We start from the raw sequence: 20,830 nt of genomic DNA on the forward strand, positions 1-20,830 counted from the left end.
AAATTAAAATTAAATATCCCAAAATAAGATAAATAATTTACTATCATATTCAAGAATATGACATGGAAATCTACATAAAATAATGTGATCTGCTGAAGTAGTGAGCTTCTATACCCCAATCACACTCCAAAAGAAAGTTGCAGGGTAATGTAAACTATTACAGTACAAGAGTCTTCCCCTACCACATTGAAAAAAGAGAATCCAAAGAAATAAAATAGTTGTAAAGGCAGTATGTTACTTCAGTAGGACTTTATGTTAAAGTATCTGTCAGAAAATACTAAGGTTTCTATGGCTTAAAAAAAAAAAAATCTACCAAGCGCATATTAACATTAGTAGTATTATACACTATAGTGCATGAATATTCTTCCTGAAATACGTTAAGTAACTGTCTTTTTAAAAAAATAAATGAAGGGTTTAGCAAAAAGCATGAATATATTCCAAAAGTGTTCTCTTTTATTCTCATTTTATATAAATCTGGAGCCATTCTAAAGCTGAATATAAAAAGATACGCTATACTGTTGACTACAGAATACTACAAAGTTTTATTGCCATTTAAACAAAGAAGCCATAACAGTTAAATGAGCTCAAGAAATAGGTTTCAGTATCACAAGGTGCCAGCTGTAAAGAGTTATGGCTAATTGAATATGGAACTCCTGCTTAATCAGATAACTGCTCTGCTATTTCCAAATGAAATGCCATTTCCATACTGTCTGAAAATGGCCCGTTTTATTGGTAACCAGAGAAAACAATATAAACTGTAAATAACATTAAGTGCTCTGTTTACCCATTCCAGGCACTGAAGTAGCAGGAGATCCAAGACGTCTTGGTAACACATTTGAAGATAGGGCTGGAGTAACAGTTCTTTCTGGGGGTCCACCAGGGGCTGAAGTGTCCTTTGGTGGTCCAGGAGACACTGGAACTAGCGGAGGAGGGCCCTGGCTAGAGCTTGCTGGTGCTGGAGAAAGGTTTCTTTGAGCTGCAGTTCGCTGACGAATCTCTGAGAGTAAGAATAAAAAGTACGGATTAGTTCAATACCCAATATACCACCATTAGCCAATGTGACAAATGACCTACATTTAATAGTTCTGTGGCACTAGAAAGCATCTGTAGGGTCAAACTGCTTGGAATAAGCAATCTATAAAGTGTAACACTGAAAATTGACTATAAACAGAGTACTCTATTTCTGAACCTACAATTCAACTGCATATGTAAATTTACACAAGCCTTGATCTAAGTCTATCTGCTGATATTATTTTCAAAATGAATTCAAATAAAATAAAATCATCACCCAATTATGCATCGTATCCTTTTACAATAATCCTTCCCAAGTTACGATAAAAGAAAGAAAACTTATCAGAATTACTGAAAATTACATAACTGTTTTTTCAAGTTCAAAAAATGATAATGCTAAGAAATAAGTGAACAAGTATATTCTGGAATTATCAAATAATTCATGAAGTAATTAATCTAAGTAGTCACAGAAATGCTGAAAAAGTATTCTTTACTATTAGGTACTATTCCCATCTCCTTTATACTATTGCTATCTTTTTGGGTAATTTTTTTTCCCAATACATTTAACAAAGGAAACTCCACTCTGCATCCACAATGTACTATCATAAATAAATCTTATCTTTTAGTTGCAGAAATTACAAGATTTTCCATAACAGGGGTTCGTAAATATGCCAAATTCAGGCTGCCACCTCTTTTTGTAGTTTTATTGAAACACAATAATGCCTTTGTTTACATATTGTCTATGGCTGCTTTAGAAGAGTTGAGTAGTTACAACAGAGACCATATGGCTCTCAAAGCCATTTACTATATTTACTGTCTGGTCCTTTACAGGAAGATTCATGATCCCCTCCCTACTTGATAATGTATAATTCAATTCTATCATTCCCTCTTCCCACCAATACCTTATTTGAATGTTGATGGTAAGATCTCAAATTTTAAAGAAGCACTTAACAGCTTTTTAATTCTATATTATCACCTTAAATTATTATAAATCCTGAAACTACAGGCTAAAACAAAAGAAGTTAAATTTTAACTTTAATTGGCATGATTGGTTTTAAAAAATGCATACTTTCAGAAGCAAAATACTTTAGGGTTCTATTTGACAGTTAAAGATCTTTATGAAAAGTTCATTGCAAACAAAACTACAGCTTAATCTGTACTGCCCCTGGGGCCCCTAGATTAGGCAATCAGAGATTTTTACTACCTTAGGGTCAATGCCCCTACCCAGTCCTGAAGCAGCTACAGAAGATGGACCACTGTCCCTCTGCACCCCCATAAGATTATGGGAGTAAAATCTCTGAGGGAGGAATGAGAAAGAAGGGAAGAGGGCAGGACACAGCCATTAAAGGAATGCCACAGCAATTAGTACCAAGATGGCAGGAAAGTCAACTCCCAACAGATCTGGAGGCCCAAGATGGCAGGAGATTCGACCTCCAGTGGACCTTGAGCTATACATATTGTAATGTATGCATTATACACATTGTAATGTACTAGCATGGTGAATGGTACACCCACAAGTGCCATGACAGTTCCAAAGCGAACCATGAAGGGTCAAAGAGAGGGTGGTGGCCCAATTCCTAGGAATCCATGCCTCTTCCCCAAAGTACCTGGAATAATCCTCTCACTTATTAGCATATAAAAACTAGCAACACCACACATCTCTTGCCTTCCAAGCCTGCACTATGTCTATGGAGTGTGCATCTACCTTTACTTTAACCAAACAACCCACCCTTCCCTGTGTACATCTCTCTAAATAAATATACTTTTACTAAAAAAAAAAAAAAGTACAGCTTAATCATTAGATTTTAGTTTGCTATAATTTAATCTAATACTTAAAAACCTGGGCCCTCTGGTCAAAAAGGTTTGATTAGACTCCTACATAACCTCAGATGGGTTAACTTCACTAAGCCTCTCATTATCTGTAAAATAAGGATAGTAATATCCTAACTCAAAATTGTTATGACAATTAAATAAGATAATGCCTATAAATTGATAGCTCACATTTATTGAATACATATTATTTCAGATGGCAGTGTTTTCACACAACTATATATTTTCAAATAAGCATTTAGCTATAATTACTGGGACCAATCAGCTTTCCATTAGTTCTCAACTTAATCTCTAACCCAGCCATGGCAATGGTAAATTACAAGCATGTCCTCATTATATAAATGTAATTGCCTTTATATTTGGCAATTTTCCTTACAGTTCATAGAAAATTCCAGATTTTACATAGACTAACTGTATCCTAATATCTTCTGCAAATTAGCTGGTTACTTAATTATCTTTTACTCACAAGGAACACCTTAAAAGATGGTTACACATTATAAAGGCCATTAAATGCTGCAAAAGGTACTGAGATCAATGAAATCATATAAAGGTTCAGTCATTTAAATTAATTTTTTAAAAATTAGACATCAAATATTGTAAATCACTCTTAAGCAGATTTCCAGATAAAATACAACTGAAAAAATGACATTTTTCTTCCAGATAAATAAATGCTTAACATCTATTAGACTATATTAAAAGTCACTATTATCTTTTCACTTCTAGAACAAACACTTGAGACTGCTTCTTCTGAGTGTATTTACCCTGTGAAAATTAAAGCCTTCTTTTTTTTTTTTTTTTAAACATCACTCATATGCTACTATAAGGTAAGGTCTATAACTAGTTAACAAAGGGCACCATGTCTAGCATTCCATAAAAGAGATTTGGCTTAATAATTTCTAAATCTAAAATTAGGCAGACAAAAGGGAAAAACAGTATGTAAGAGTCAGGAAAGGGAGAAAACAGAGTTTCAATGTTCCTAAAGGAAAAAGCAGGTAACGACAAGTTATAATGACAAACGCTGAAAACAGTTAGCAATATAATACCAAATCTATATTTGGTAAAGTGTTATGAAAATTCTGGTAGTCTCAATTTAAAATATCTAACATTCATCTACTTTTAGCCACATGCTGTTTACAAATCCATTGTATTATAATTCTCTTAAAGAGTTTCTAGTACTCAATAAAGTAGTCATATTGGTTATATTTCCTGCATTTAAATGCAAAATACCATCCCCCAACAACATTTACCAAGCATTCCACATCCATCTGTAAAGCATAAAGACAGTTGTATAAAGTCAATTCTTGACCAGAGGATGTTTCAATATCCTTATCAATGATCAATCAACAATTCAATAAAAATCACACCAAATACGAGGACATTTCTAAAATTTTAAATTCAAAATAAAGCAAATAGAAGCAAAATGAGATTAAAAACTACTATATTATGGTAAACAAAAGGAAGAAAATAAAGTTTAAAATACTGATAAAACAGGATACTTGTTAAAAACATAGACTCTAGAAACAAACTATCTTGACTTAAATTTTAACTCCACCCCGTTTATTAGATAGATGTGCATTCAGCCTTTTCCAGGTTGACGACATCTCTCAGTTCAGCTTTCTAATAATGAGAAGACTTAACCCTTATGGTTGTTGTAAAGAATAAAAGAGATAATCAACACAAAGAGCTTAGCCAGAGAACAAGGACTTAATAAGCAATAGTATTAGAAGTAGTATACATCAAAAGGTTCCAGAGATTACAATAAATCTAAAGCTGAGCAATCTAGAATTTCTAAAGCAATTATTAAAATAAAATATAGACATCAATTTACAAGTTAAATGCTCTCCTAAAGTTACTTGTGAACTTGTTTAAATATATAAATTTACGATTTACGTAAAAACTTAAATCTATTACTCTAGCTTGCTATTAAATAACTCTTGAGATGAATGTTCATAATAATAATCTCTTAATTTATCAGATTTTAAAATACTGATTATTCACATACTGGTAGAAGGTTTTGTCTTTGTTTTGGTATTAAGCTATAGTAGGAAGAATACAACACTTAGGAGGCCTGGATTTTCATCCTAGCTGACAGCACCAGTTCCTCATATAAACTAAAAGGTCTTCTACCCACTCAGGTTTCAAATTTCTTTAGAGTTGGCAGAACTAAAAAGACAGTCCTTGTATTTTCCCTGAAGTTAAAGACCTTCTGAACTATTGTGTTCAGTTCTAAGCCTCATAAGAAAAAATTTCGATAACTAGGACTTTAGTAATGAGCAGGAAAAAAATCTTTAAACCTATGAATGATTCACAAATGCAGGTGAGGACACTCCTAAACTTAGGGTGATTTGGTTCTTTATGCGATTATGAGATACAGTTAGAACAAAGTGGAAATATATTTTCACGAGAGTTTCTATTTTTGAATTTATATAAATTCAGATCTCTATTGGTTAAATTTAAATGATCCCTTTAAAGAATCAAAACAATAAAGATCATGCATCTGATATCTCTTTCTTTTACTTTCAAAATTTTCTAATGTCTACATTCACTGTACCATCTTCTTCACATCCTACTCAAACTATGCTCCTTCAATTCAGCTTCTGCCCTACTTCTCTACCAAAATTGTTTTCTCAATAGGTCAATAGCTTTTAATTAATAAAAATGACTCCATAATCCCTTTTTTTCCATAGAGTCAAAGCTTTCAGGGTGCAGGAGGAGAAAAACTTCTTAACATTTCACTCCTCAACCCAACACAATCTGGTTTTTGTCCTCCTTAACTATCAAAGTATCAACCTAGCACTGAAAGTACCATTGTTTTGGTTACCAATTTATAACATTACCATTACTGTTGTTGTTACAGCAACTTTTTATTAAATTCCTATTATTTTCTGAGAACTATACTAGGCACTTTACATGAGTTTACTAACTTCATCTAATATTTAGACTAACTTTTTGAGATAACTCCTATCCTCAGTTTTCAAAAGAAGAAACCAAAGCTGAGAAGCCAAGTAACTTGCTCTCACAGAAGCCAGGATACAAATCCAAGTTTTTATAACAATGATGCCCTCACTCTGTTATACAACTTCAGATTCAGTGGCCTCATTTGTCTTCTACTTACTTGACCCTTTGCAGAGTTTGACAGAGGGTCAATCCCCACTGACACTTCAACTTTCTACATGCCAGTTCAAGTCTGCTTTTAACTCTGCTCATTTCTTCTTTTTCCTGGGATCCTTTACTTTCTATCTACTCTTAAATGTTATTATTCCCTGGGGTTCTGCCATAGGTCCTCTTACACTATTTTCTCTCTCTGGACAATTTCACTCAATCTCATAGTTTCAATAAATATCACCTATACTTCCCAATGACTCCTGATCTGTATTTATAACCTCATTCTTTTTTCTAAGTGCCACGTGAAATAATTACCTATAAACTATACCACTTGGATTTAATTCCCACGTAACAGATTCAAAAGCAAATTCATTATCTTCTACACAAACCTACTATTCCAATTCTCATGTCCTTTATCTTGTTCAAAACATTAATCTGGGGGGAGAATATAGCTCAGTGGTAGAATGCATGCCTAGCATGCACAAGGTCCTGGGTTCAATCCCCAGTTCCTCCATCAAAAATAAACAGATAAATTAAAAACCTAATTATCTCCCCCCCTAAAAAACATCTAACATCTACCAGTTCCCAAGCCAAAAACCTTCACTCCTCCTCCCACTCCCCACCTTCCAAATCCAATCACCACCAAGTCCTGTCAATCCACTCTGTTCTTAAAGGGTGCATACAAAAACTCACTTAATCCAAATTCAAGTACAGAGGCCAGGGTCAGACCTATTTGCCAATCTCAGAAAGCTTCCTGGAAAGAGAGGAAGAAGGCAGCTGGAACTGTCCTGGGGAATGAGAGGTTGGAGGCACACACTTTTGGGATTTCACTTTACCCTGATGATACCAGAATTAGTAGGCACCATTGTGGAATCCTCCCTCTGGCCTATTAGGACAGGGAACTGCCTCACCCACCGGGGTGCTCACAGCAGTCTCATGTCACCAGGTCTCATAGCCAGAAGTGCTGGGGGGTCTGCACTGCCCAGCAATGTACCCCCAGTAACAGCACAAGGCAAGTCCTCTCAGCCAGCTGGGCCTGGGGCCAGCCCCAGCAAACACACAGTAACTGGCCCCACAACAACAGAAAGGGGCGCACAGCCCCCAAAGGGTACACTCCTAAAGCATCTGGATCCGGCAGACAGAAGGGAGCATGAGCATTGGCCCCACAGGACATCTCTTACATAAAGCCACTTCTCCAAGATCAGGAAATGTAATGGATCTATCAAATACAAATAAATAAACAGAGAATTAGGCAAAATGAGAAGACAGAAGAGTATGTTTCAAATGAAGGAACAAGACAAACCTGAGAAAAATAACTAAATGAAATGGAGATAAGCAATCTATCTGATAGGAAGAGTTCAAGGTAATTATCATAAAGATGCTCCCCAAACTCAGAAGAATGAATGACCATAGTGAGAACTTCAACAGAGTTAGAAAATACTAAATTAAAAAAAAATAGAGCTTAAGAATATAATAATCAGAATGAAAAACACACCAGAGGGAATCACTGGAAGATTAATTTAAACTACATAGAAAAACAGACCAGCAATCTGAAAGACACAGTAGTGGGAACTGACCAAGCTGAACGGAAAAAAGAAAAAGAATTCAGAAAAATAAGAACAGTTTAAAGATCCTCTGGGACAACATCAACATTATAAGAATTAACATTCACATGATAAGAATTCCAGAAGGAAAAGAGAGAAAGAAGGGGGCAGCTAATGTTTGAAGAAATAATAGCTGAAAATTTCCCTAACCTGAGGAAGGAAAACAGACATCCAGCTCCAGGAAGCACAGACAGTCCCAAACAAGATGAACACAAAGAAGCCCATACCAAGACACATTATACTTAAAATATCAAAAGATAAAGAGAGAATCTTATAAGCAGCAAGAGAAAAAACAATTAGTTACACATAAGGGAACTCCCATAAGACTACCAGCTAACTTTTCAGCAGAAAATTTGTAGGTCAGAAGGGAGTGGCATGATATATTCAAAATAACAAGGGTGGGGGGGTGGGGGAGTCGGGAGGGAGACTACAACCAAGAATACTCTACCAGCAAGGTTATTATTCAGAACTGAAGGAGAGATAAAGAGTTTTACAGACAGCAAAAACTAAAGGTGTTCATCACCACTAAACCAGCCTTACAGGAAACATTAAAGGGACTTCTCTATGTGGAAAAGAAAAATCCACAACTAGAAATAAGAAAATTATAAAGGAAAAATCTCATTGGTAAAGACAAACATATAGTGAAGGTAGTAGATCAATCACTTGTAAGGCTAGTAAAAAGGTTAAAAGGCAAAAGTAGTAAAATCATCTGTATCTATGGTAAGTAGTTAAGAAATACACAAAACAAAAAGATGTAAAGTATGACATCAAAAACAAAACATGGTGGGAGCTAAAAATACAGAGCTTTCAGAATGTGTCTGAATTTAAACAAGATCATCAACTTAAAATAGATGATTATATACATAGGCCATTATATATGAACTTCATGGTAACCACAAATCAAAAATCTATAACAGATACACACAAAAAAGGGAAGGAATACAAACATAATATTAAAGATAATCATCAAATCACAAGGGAAGAAAGCAACAGAAGAAAACAGAAACAGAGAAGAATGACAAAACAACCAGAAAACAATAAAATGGCAGTAAGTATATACTTATCAATAATTACTTTAAATGTAAATGAACAAAATGTTGCAATCAAATGACAATGGATGGCTGAATGAACAAAAAACCAAAACCCATTTATATGCTGTCTATAAGAAATTCACTTCAGATCTAAAGACACTTATAGACTGAAAGGATGGAAAATATATTCTATGCAAATGGAAATAAAAAGAAAGCTGGGGTAGCAATACTTATATCAGAACAAAATTGACTTTAAAACAGGCTGTAACAAGAAACAAAGAAGAGTTTTACATAATGATAAATAGATCAATCCAACAAGAGTTATAACATTTGTAAATATCTATGTGCCAAATACAACAGAAGCTAAAAATATAAAGCAAATATTAACAGACATAAACAGAGAAAGAGACAGTAACACAGTAATAGCAGGGAACTTTAATGCCTCACTTACATCAATAGATAGATCAACCAGACAGAAAATCAATAAAAAACTGGCCTTAAATGACACATTAGACCAGACAGACAATATATACCAAACATTCCATCCAAAAAAAGCAGAATACACATTCTTTACAATTGTATGCAGAACATTTTCCAAGATAGATCACATGCTAGGTCACAAACCACTCAATAAATTTAAGACAAATCATATCAAGCATCTTTTCTGACTACAATAGCATGAAACTAGAAATCAATCACAAGAAAAAAATGGAAAAAACAAAAACACATGGAATCTAAACAACATGCTACTAAACAACAAAAGATTCAACAACAACAACAAAAAAAAAAATCAAAGAGGAAATTTAAAAATACCTTGAGACAAATAAAAACAGAAATACAACATACCAAAACCTATGGGACATAGCAAAAGCAGTTCTAAGAAGTAAGTTTATAGTGATATAGTCTAACTCAAGAAACAAGAAAAGTCTCCAATAAACAATCTAATATTATATCTAAAGAAACTAGAAAAAAAAAAGAAGAACAAACAAAAACTAAAGTTAGTAGAAGGAAATAATAAAGATCAGACTGGAAATTAATGAAATAGACTAAAAAAAGAAGAAAAAATCAGTAAAACTAAAAGCTGATTCTTTGAAAAGATGAACTTGACAAATCTTTAGTCAGACTCATAAAGAAAAAAAGAGAGGGCCCAAATAAATAAAATCAGAAATGAAGGAAGTTACAACTGACACAATAGAAATACAAAGGATAATAAAAAAATTACTACAAACAATTATAAGCCAGTAAAATGTACAACCTAGATGAAATGGATACGTTCCTAGAAAAATACAATCTCCCAAAACTGAATCATAAAGAAATAGCAAGTATGAACAAACTTATTACCAATAATAAAATTGAATCAGTAATCAAAAAACCCATGACATTTTTCACAGAACTGGAACAAATAATCCTAAAATTTACATGGAATTACAAATGACCAAGAACTGCCAAAGCAATACTGAGGGAAAAGAACAAAGCTGGAGGCATAACCCTCCCAGATTTCAGACAATACTACAAAGCTACAGTACTTAAAACAGTGTGGTACTGGCCCCAAAACAGATACAGGGATCAATGAACAGAATAGAGAGCTCAGAAATAAACTCACACACCTACAGTCAATTAATCTTTGACAATGGAGGCAACAATATACAATGGAGAAAAGACAGTCTCTTCAACAAATGGTGATAGAAAAGCTGGAAAACTACATGTAAATCAACTAAATTAGAATACACCCTCACATCATACAAAAAATAAATTCAAAATGGCTTAAAGGCTTAAATGTAACACAGGACACCATAAATCTCCTAGAAGAGAACACAGGTAAAAACATTCTCTGACATAAATCGTAGGAATGTTTTCCTAGGTCAGTCTCCCAAGGCAAAATAAATAAAAGCAAAAACAAACAAATGGGACCTAATCAAACTTATATACTTTTACACAGCAAAGGAAACCATAAACAAAATAAAAAGACAACCTATGGACTGGGAGAAAATATCTGCCAATGATGCAACTGATGGGTTTAATTTCTAGAAAATACAAACAGCTCATACAACTCAATAACAACAACAACAAAAAAACCCAAACTCAATCAAAAAATGGGCAGAAGACCTAAAAAGACATTTCTTCACAGAAGACATAAAGATGAAGATCAACAGGCACATGAAAAGCTGCTCAACATCACTAGTTATTAGAGAAATGCAAACCAAAACTACAAAAAGTTTGGCTGTCAGAATGGCTATCATTAAAAAGTCCACCAATGATAAATGCTGGAGAGGACATGGATAAAAGGGAGCCCTCCTACACTGCTGGAATGGAATTTGGTGCAGTCACTATAGAAAACAGTACGGAGATTCCTTAAAAAACTAAAAATAGAGTTGCCAGATGATCCAGTATTCCCACTCCTGGCCATGTATCTGAAGAAAACTCTAAAAAGATATATGCACCTTCAGTGTTCACAGTAGCACTATTTACAATAGCCAAGATATTTAGGAAGCAACCTAAATGTCCATCGACAGATGACTAGATAAAGAAGTTGTAGTATATATACTACTCTGTCATAAAAAAAGAATGAAATAATGCCATTTGCAGCAAACTGGATAGACCTAGAGATTATCATACTAAGTGAAATAAGTCAGAAAAAGACAAATATCATATCCTATCACTTATATGTGGAATCTAAAACATGAGACAAATGAACAAAACAGGAAGAGACTCTCAGACACAGAAAATAAAACAGAAACTCACAGACATAGAAAACAAACTTATGGTTACCAAAGGGGAAAGTGTGTGTTTGTTGGGGGGGGGGTATAAATTAGGTGTTCTGGATTAGCAGGTATAAACTACTATATATGAAATAAATAAATAAGAAGGCCCTACTGTATAGCACAGGGAACTTATTCAATACCTTATAATAACCTGTAATGAAAAATAATATGAAAATGAATATATATAAAAAACTAAATCACTATGCTGTATACCAGAGACTAATGCAACATTGTAAATCAACTATACTTCAATTAAAGAAAAAAAACAACAAAAGTTCAGGACCAGATGGCTTCACAGATGAATTCTATCAAACATTTAAAAGAGTTAATACCTATCCTTCTCAAACTATTCCAAAAATTGAAGAGGAAGGGTCACTACCAAATTCATTTCACAAGGTCACCATTACTCTGATACCAAAATCAGACAAAGACACCACAAAAAAGAGAATGACAAGCCAATATCCCTGATAAACAAAGATGCAAAAATCCTCAACAGAATACTAGCAAACCAAACTTAATGATACATTAAAAGGATCAAACACCATGATCAAGTGGCATTCATCCCAGGAATTCAAGGATAGTTCAATATTCACAATCAATCACTACAATACACCACATTAACAAGACAAAGATAAAAATCATGATCATCTCAATAGATGCAGAAAAAGCATGACAAAATTTAATATCCATTTATGATAAAAACTCTCAACAAACTGGGTGTAGTGGGAACATATGTCAACACAATAAAGTCCATATATGACAAACCCACAACTAACAGCAGATTCAATGGAGAAAAGCTCAAAGTTTCTCCTCTAAGAATCAGGAATAAGACAAAAGTACCCACTCTCACCATGTTTATTCAGCACAGTACTGGAAGTCCTAGCCACAGAGAGACTAAATAAATAAATAAATAAATAAATAAATAAATAAATAAATGGCATCCAAATTGGAAAGAACATAAAACTGTAACTATTTACAGATAACATCATATTATATACAGAAAACCCTAAAGGAATTACCAAAAAAAAACCAAAAAACTTGTAGAACCAACTAATGAATTCAGTAAAGTTGAAGGATACAAAATAAATATACAGAAATCTGTTTTGTCTCTATATAATTAACTATCAGAAAGAGAGATTAAGAAAACAATTCATTTATAATTGCATCAAAAAGAATAAAATAGCTAGGAACAAATTCAACAAAGAAGGTGAAAGACCTGTACTCTGAAAACTGTAAGACACTGATGAAAGAAACTGATAATGACACAAATAAATGGAAAAATATGCCATGCTCATGGATTGGAAGAATTAATGCTGTTAAAATATCCATACTACCCAAAGCAATCTACAAATTCAACGTAATCTCTATCAAAATACCAATGGCATTTTTTCACAGAACTGGAACAAATAATCCTAAAGTTTGTATGGGACCACAAAAGACTCCAAATAGCCAAAGCAATCCTGAGAAAGAGGAACAAAGCCAGCGATATCATGCCCCCTGATTTCAAACTATACTACAAACCAATAGTAATCAATAAAGTATGGTACTAGCACAAAAACAGTCACATAGATCAATGGAACAGAACACACAGCCCAGAAGTAAGCTCATGCTTATGGTGAATTAATCTATGACAAAGGATACAAGAATATAAAGTGAGGAAATGGCAGTCTTTTCAATAAATAGTGTTGGGAAAATTGGACAGCTGTGCACAAAAGGATCTACTACTTTCTTACACCATATACAAAAATAAAGTCAAAATGGATTAAAGACTTATATGTAAAACCTAAAACTGTAAAATCCCTAGAAGAAAACATAGACAATAAACTCTTTACATCAGTCTTAGCAAAATCTTTTTGGATCTGTCTTCTCAGGCAAGGGAAACAAAAGCAAGAATAAACAAATGGAACTAATCAAAGAAAAAAGTTTTTGCACAGTGAAGGAAACCAACAACAAAACAAAAAGGCAACCTACTGAATGGGGAAAGATGGCAAATGACATATCCAATAAGGGTTTAATATTAAAACTATACAAAGAACTTAAACAACTCAATACCAAAAAAAAAAAAAAAACAAACAACAACAACAACAAAAACAAGCAATCTGATTAAAAAATGCGCAGAGGACTTGAGACAACATTCATCCAAGGAAGACATATGGATTACCAACAGATACATGAAAAGATGCTCAATATCCCTAATTATCAGGGAAATGCAAATCAAAACCACAATGAGATATCAACTCACACCTGTCAGAAAGGCTTTAACCAAAAAGACAACAAATAACAAGTGTTGGCAAGGAGAAAAGGGAACCCTCGTACATTGTTAGTGGGAAATGTAAACCGGTGAAGCCACTGTAGAAACAATATGGAGGCTCCTCAAAAAATAAAAACAGAACTACCAGAAAATCCAGCAATTCCACCTCCTGGGTTTCTATCTGAAGGAAACAAAAACACTAATTCAAAAAGATACATGCACCCCATGTTCATTACTTATTTATAATAACCAAAGTATGAAAGCAACCTAAGTGTCCATCCATAAATGAATGAATAAAGAAGATAAGGTATATATATATACACATACAATGGAGTATTAGTCAGCCATAAAACAGAATGAAATCTTGCCATTTGCAACATGGATGGGCCTAGAGGGTAAGTGAAATAAGTCAGACAAAGAAAGACGAAACCGTATTATTTCATTTATTGGGAAATTTAAAAACCAAAACAAAGGAACAAACAAAACAAAATAGAAAGAGACACACAGATACAAACTGGTAGTTGCCAGAGGGGAGGGAGTTGAGGAATAAACAAAACAGAAGGGGATTAAAAAGTACAAACTTCTACTCATACAATAAATATATTATGGAGATATAATGTACAGCATAGGGAATATAGTCAATAATATAATAACTTGTTATGGTAACACATGGGTACTATATTGTGGAGATCACTTTGTAATGTATATAAATGTCAAATCACTATGTTGCACGCCTGAAATTAATATTGTATGTCAATTATACATCAATACCTTTTCTTAATAAATAAAAAGAAACATAAGGGATAAAAAAGGGGAGAGAGGCGGCCAGCAGCCAGATTAGCCATTATGTTCAGTAAATATTATACTGCTTTTAGTGTTAAACCTAAGCAAATCAAAGAATACTATTCTTAAATTTTATAATCAGTTTCAGTATAATATGTATCATTAACACCTAAATAATAAAAACAAAAGAAAGCAATCTACTACACATGAATCAAAGTTCTGGTTCAGCAATCATGTAAGAGAGCTAGTAAAATAAGGACACCTTAATTAGATTCAATTTGGAGAGCAGATCTATTCAAATGCCACACACGTACATACATACACCTTTAGTACTTTTTCCCCTTGTCTATTACTTAAGCTCAGAAATAAGTGAAAGAAAAAAAAGGAAAAGAAACAGGGAGGGAGAGAAGAAGGTGACAGGGAGAAAGAGTGATAGAGGAAGGAAGGGAAGAAGGAACGAGTAAACAAGCAAATGAACAATGGTTTAAAGTAAAGAAAGACTTGACTTAACTCACAGAAACACAAAACTTAAACATAAATAAAATATGACTAAGTCACCTATAAAAATGACAGTAACAAGATCAAATTAAACAAGAAAACTGAATTATAATTCTCAAAAAGTAGACTAAAGTTGAGATATAGTTTAGAATTTTTTTTAAATAGGGAAAAAATTTCAAACAGAATTACTATGGACCTAGAAAAGCTCCGAATACTAGAATAGTATACTCCAGAAGAAACAGTCTTTAAAAAAATAGGTTATAAGCTTCTTAAGGTCAAAAACCATATTATATTCATTTGTTTATTCCCCACAGTGTTTACACATAAGAGTTATTTAATACATTCTTTTCAGTGAACAATTCACTTATATTATAGCTAAATGTTAACTCTCCCTAAAAGAATATCCAAAAGCAGTGCTGCAAGAATCCAAAGTAGGGAGACCACCAATGGTTTTTCTATCATTACAGTACGACATTAGAAGGAAAAATTGGGGTTTCAGAAGTTTCTAAGCAAAGATAAGTTTAGATTCTTAAACGAACTTATGTTGCCTAAATATTAATAAACGCTTAAGAATAGCAATATAGGGGATCATACATCTGTTCTTTTTTTTAATAAGAGAGAACAGTGTTTTTCTTTAAGTAACAGCAAGAGCTTTCTGCAAAATATCGCATTTTAAAAATATATTCACCAAGGTTATTTAAAAAGCAGTTTTGAAAAGTTGGTACCAATTACACAAAATACTGTAAAAAGTATAGAAACTTGCCCTGCAGGCTAATAAAATTTTTTATAATTACTAGAAAGAAGTGTAAATTATAGAAAATTTTAAACTGATTATGAAAGTAGGTGTTTCATTGCAAGTATCTATGTCTGATTTATTTTAATCATATTTAAACTTTTGATAAACTTTCACATTTATCAAAAGAGCACGCTAATATCTCTATAAACCAAAATTTTAACTGATAAAGAGTGGAAGAGGGTAGAATTCTTCCCACATAGCTCCACCAATTAGAAAACCTAAAACTGTTATGACTTATTTAGTACTCAAGGTCTTTGCGGATATTTATAAAAGAATTGACTTCTCAAAGTTCTAAACGTAACCCTAACTTTATAAACCAGGCTCTAATTCTGATGATTAATAAAAACAGAAGTTAAATTTTTAATGGTATATTCTATTACAAAAGCCTTACAAACTATAGGCATACCTCGTTGTATTATGCTTCACTTTATTATGCTTTGGAAATACTGAGCTTTTTTTTTTTCACAAATTGAAGGTTTATGGCAACCCTGCATTGCCAGATGATGGTTAGCATTTTTTAGCAATAAAGTATTTTTTTAATTAAGGTATGTACATTGCTTTTTTTTTAAGACATAATGCTTTTGCACTTAACAGACTACAGTGTAAACATAACTTTTATACACACTGGGAAACCAAAAATTCATGTGACTCACTCTATTATAATATTGAGTTTACTGGGGTGGTCTGGAACCAAACCTGCATTATCTCCAAGGTATGCCTGTATCTTATTATATTCTAGAGAAGAGAACAAAGAGGGAAGACAATGCAAACTCGAAAATATCTTTTCATATGCCAGTCTTCAGAATACTTCACATAACCACTTAAAATAACATTTTAAAAATTACATAATATTTAATGATATAATAGTAATTGTTTCACTAGTAATTTGGAAATATAACCTCAGAAAGAGTTAATGTTATCATGCAGAAGCAATTCAATTTTTTCCTCACTTCTGAACTATTTTATTTTCTTCCTAACTAAAAGTGTTATTTCAGAAACTCAAGTTTGACAAAAATTTTCATTAAATGCCTCTAAAATAAGTCATAAAAATGTAAAAATTTTCATAATAGCAGCTATCCCAGGAGATTCTTATTTAAAGGGGGTAAAAATCTTATAAAATATTGGTGAAATAACTTAAATTTCAAAAGACTAAAACCAATTATATATTTAGTCTCAACAGGTAACATCTTTACTTATCAACATATTCTTTTAAAATCAAAATGAAATAAAATCATTGCCATCTGCTTTAAGTTATATCCTAAATTACCAAATACAAATTAACATAAAAGCACTCTACAGAAGTTTTTATACACCTCTACCACACTTTTGAACTCACTTGGGTAAATATGGATCTTTCCAACAGCAGCAGCAGTTTCTACAAAGTTATTTACCTTGTCCAGGTCTTGCAGTTACAGTTGCTCCAGCAGATGGCGGCTCAAACTCCTATCAAATATAATACCGTTATTACAATGACCTACTACTTTTATGCAATTTATAATAAAACAGTAGCGATATCACAGCCTCACCTTTGCTTTCTTTGAGTCTGGATCAAACCTTTCAAGAATTAATTTAGCCGTTTTGTATGTTTCTTTTTCCATGACCTCTTCAAGCTGCAAACAAAACTTTCCATAAATTGTCACATATTAAAACACACATACACTACTTATTTTTATAAGTCTTATTCAAAAAGTATTTAAATACAAAGCTTAAAATAAACAGCACATAACACACCCAGATAGCATGAAAGACTTCCTACATTCAAATAATTAAAATCCGGATTTTTAAATGGCTTCTAACCTCTAATATGTTACTTATATTTAACAGCTTTACTGCAAGGAAATACCAAATATTGCTAATTGTTTACGTATAATGAGGAGAATAATTACATGCACCAACTTCAATAATGGAATGTGCAAAAATCTATCAGCTATCATTATTGGAAGTTATTAGACATGACAAGCAAATGACAGGCAATTCCTCAGATTTATTTCCTCATAGCACTTAATGCTATTAATTTAAAGAAGGTCGTTAGCAAAGAGCTTTACAAAATAAAATCTCTGTGCCAATTAACTGCTGTCAACATCGATTTTAGATTATTTATTAGCAGAAGCAATTAGCTTGCTGCAAATGCAGTGAAAACTCACTAACTGGGAGAACAGCCATGCTCTCTCATGGAATTCGCTCAAATGACTTTAAAAGCTGAAGCTCCCTCTTTTTTATTTAGATTCAAACAACTTTAGAAGGAAAAAACTGAACACAATAAGAATTTAAGTAAAAATTTTACTGAGCTCTATGCTCACACTAGGGATTGTAATTAAAGCACTTCATTATTATAGCATTTTATTTACAATGTACTTCAGTCACTTTATGGTTTAGTATATGGGTTTAATTTAAAAAGTAATCACTAGTAAAATATCATTTTAGCAGTTATAGCCCAATATCAGAAAAAGCTTAACTTTAGAACAAGACAATCATAGTTGTGGCAAATTGCTAATGTATAGAATAAAAGACTTATGTAAAACTTGGAACAAGACCTTTTCCTTCTCAGTGACCACTGATAGCCACTTAGATTCATTAAATATGCTTATTCCAAAGGACATTTATTTTAAAATGCAAAGCAGAGCACATTTACCAAGTAAAAATACAGCTTAAAATATGCTGCCACAATAGTAGTTAATAGATTCCTCATTAAAAACTCAATTTCACATTTAAGAAGTGCTTAGATGATTTATTAACCTTGGTTTAGTGAAATTAAAACATTTTTCTAATTATTTCAAAATTATGATAAATTCTCAAAACAAGCAAGTTTAATTTTCTTATGTGAAGAAACTGTAAGATCACCTTAGAATTGAGGGGAAATTGGGGGTGGGGATAGAGACAAGGCATGATAGAATATATCCCCAAATCAACATAATATACATGAAATATCAAAGAACTGAATCAATCCCTGATCTCTATAAATTAACTTAAAAAAATTTTTTTGGTGGGGGGAAGTAATTAGGTTTATTCATTTATTTTCAGAGGAGGTACTGGGGATTGAACCCAGGACCTCATGCATGGAAAGCATGCGTTCTACCACTTGAACTAAAACCCTCCCCATTACAAATTAACTTTTGATGGTTTAGACCAGTTTTGTAACAAGAGAACTTTATGTAATGATGGAAGTGGTTTATATCTCCACAATACAGCAGCTACTACTATATATGTGATAAATGATCACTTAAAACACTGCTCGTGAAACTAAGGAACTGAACTTCAGCTACTTTTATTCCATTTTAAATAATGTAAATTTAAAAAGCTACATGAGGTTAGTGGCTACAGATTTGGACAGCATAATTCTACAGTAAGGCTATTGCTAGGTATAAAAGGAAGATTAGATACAACTGTGATCTTTAAAACAACACACAAAACTCAAAACCAAAATGCCACTTTTACCAAATAACTGCAATTCCTAGCACATCATTCAGCAAGTATTCATGCTTATGTATATGTACATGTAAAGTAACTTAAAATCATTTTAAAAAGTAAAAGATAAATATCCATTCTCTCTTTCTTTTGCATTTACTTCTAAAATTTTTTCCCATAATAGCTTAACACATCTCTCCTACAACATTTTAAGTGAATAATATGTTTTATAGACATTTGATCAGTGGGAAGAACATGAACATGAAACTCTGAAGTCAGAAAAGATCTGGGTTCAAAGGACATCTCCATTCTTAATTAGCTGTAGAAAGACTTTGAGCAAGTCTGTTAGCCTTAGTTTCTCCTTTTATAGAGCAGAAACATTAACACTGTCTCATAACACTGTTGTGCAATTTAAATAATGCAGGAGAGTCTACAATAGTACCTAACACAAAGACACATATAATTGTCAATGATACTTAAATTATTCAGAATGAGTCTGAAACGGTCTTTTCAAATACCCAACATATTAATCCCAGGATTCAGGAATGAAAAAGTGAATTCTCAGAATTCCCTAAATTGTAAGTTATTCTGTATACTTCATAATATTTTATATATTTTAAACAAGAAGGAATGATATAACAAAGAGTGAGTTGTTTTCTTGCTATATTAAAAGTTTCAGAGATTTTTATTTAAAAAAGAGAATCATAAACACATGGTTGCTTATTTATTATGAATCAACATTATTTTGACAAGATTATATATTTTGAGAACATACAAAAATTACTTCTACCTGATATAGAATTTCATTATAGAGAAATGAAAAGGACACTAACATAAAATAAATGTCAATTTTTTTAATTTTGAAAGATAATTCTATATTTAAATTATAATTCTTGAAATAATGAAAACACACAAAGCATTAATTGCCCTATCCAATATTCATGATCCTTGTTTCATAACAAGTATTCCAGATATAGAAAAATTTCTTTCATTTTGCATTGACTTGGGTCAAATTATTAAGGGTGTGCCCCAAAACATCCTCAACTCACAGAGTTAGGTACATGTTGTGCCATTTAAATTCATATTTTTATAATGATAAATATATAAAAATATTGTCTCATTTCCCTGATTTTGGTTTTGCTTATGAAATCAATATTGTTTTGACTAATTCAGATTTTAAATCATTTTCTGATTTCATATGAGTATTTCACAGTAATAGTAATCTCTCTCTCTGCATTTCTTCTGTTAAAGTGGTTACAAAGATCTGTAGCCTACAGTGAATATTCAAACACTGGAAAATGCCAGCAAACATTATTGGGTAATATAAAAATGTAACATTTGAAACTTCTAGTGAGGCTAACAGCCCTACATAGAATCACTTGATGAAACTGCCAATTGTAGGACTTCTTTTGCTTCCAAAATTTATTTCATGGACTATCACTCACAGGATTTTGTATACAGAATACTATGTATATAAACTCATTAATATTTATTTGTAAGAATAACTCACCATCATTAAGAGAAAGGGCCTATAAAACATATTTATAACATGGCCACAAAAGGAAGACTGCCTGATTAATTAGATTGCACCACTTCTCTTCTCTATGTCCTATCCTGTTCCCTGAAATGTCCACATTAACCTACAGCTCAGCATGTCAGGATTTCTTGCTCTTGCTTTCAACTGACATTAGTGGATTCTTTTGAACCAGTGACATTTGTAGTGATTGTTAAGCTTAAATTCTCAGAGAATTATA

At 32.6% G+C, this 20,830-nt stretch overlaps 1 protein-coding gene and 1 non-coding gene across 14 annotated transcripts in view; both read right to left on the bottom strand.

The window, feature by feature from the left end:
• LNPK (lunapark, ER junction formation factor) overlaps positions 1-20,830 on the bottom strand; it is a 66,682-nt gene that overhangs the window by 17,239 nt on the left and 28,613 nt on the right. For 10 of the 13 annotated variants that reach the window (XR_004190020.2, XM_072961197.1, XM_072961193.1 and 7 more), the window contains 3 exons: positions 17,198-17,293; positions 17,063-17,114; positions 785-997 (listed from right to left, as the gene is read on the bottom strand). Coding sequence is in view for 11 of the 13 variants with exons in the window: in XM_072961197.1 (XP_072817298.1) it covers positions 785-997; positions 17,063-17,114; positions 17,198-17,293 (361 nt within the window). In the remaining 2 variants the exon portion in view is untranslated. The remainder of the gene's footprint in view (positions 1-784; positions 998-17,062; positions 17,115-17,197; positions 17,294-20,830) is intronic. The other 3 variants (XR_004190021.2, XM_006204888.4, XM_072961199.1) reach the window with 1 other exon arrangement.
• TRNAG-UCC (transfer RNA glycine (anticodon UCC)) lies at positions 18,691-18,769 on the bottom strand. Its single transcript has one exon. It is a non-coding gene; the product is annotated as a tRNA-Gly (tRNA).

The sequence above is a fragment of the Vicugna pacos genome, chromosome 5 (assembly GCF_048564905.1).
Source record: "Vicugna pacos chromosome 5, VicPac4, whole genome shotgun sequence".
NCBI classification, from domain to species: domain Eukaryota; kingdom Metazoa; phylum Chordata; class Mammalia; order Artiodactyla; family Camelidae; genus Vicugna; species Vicugna pacos.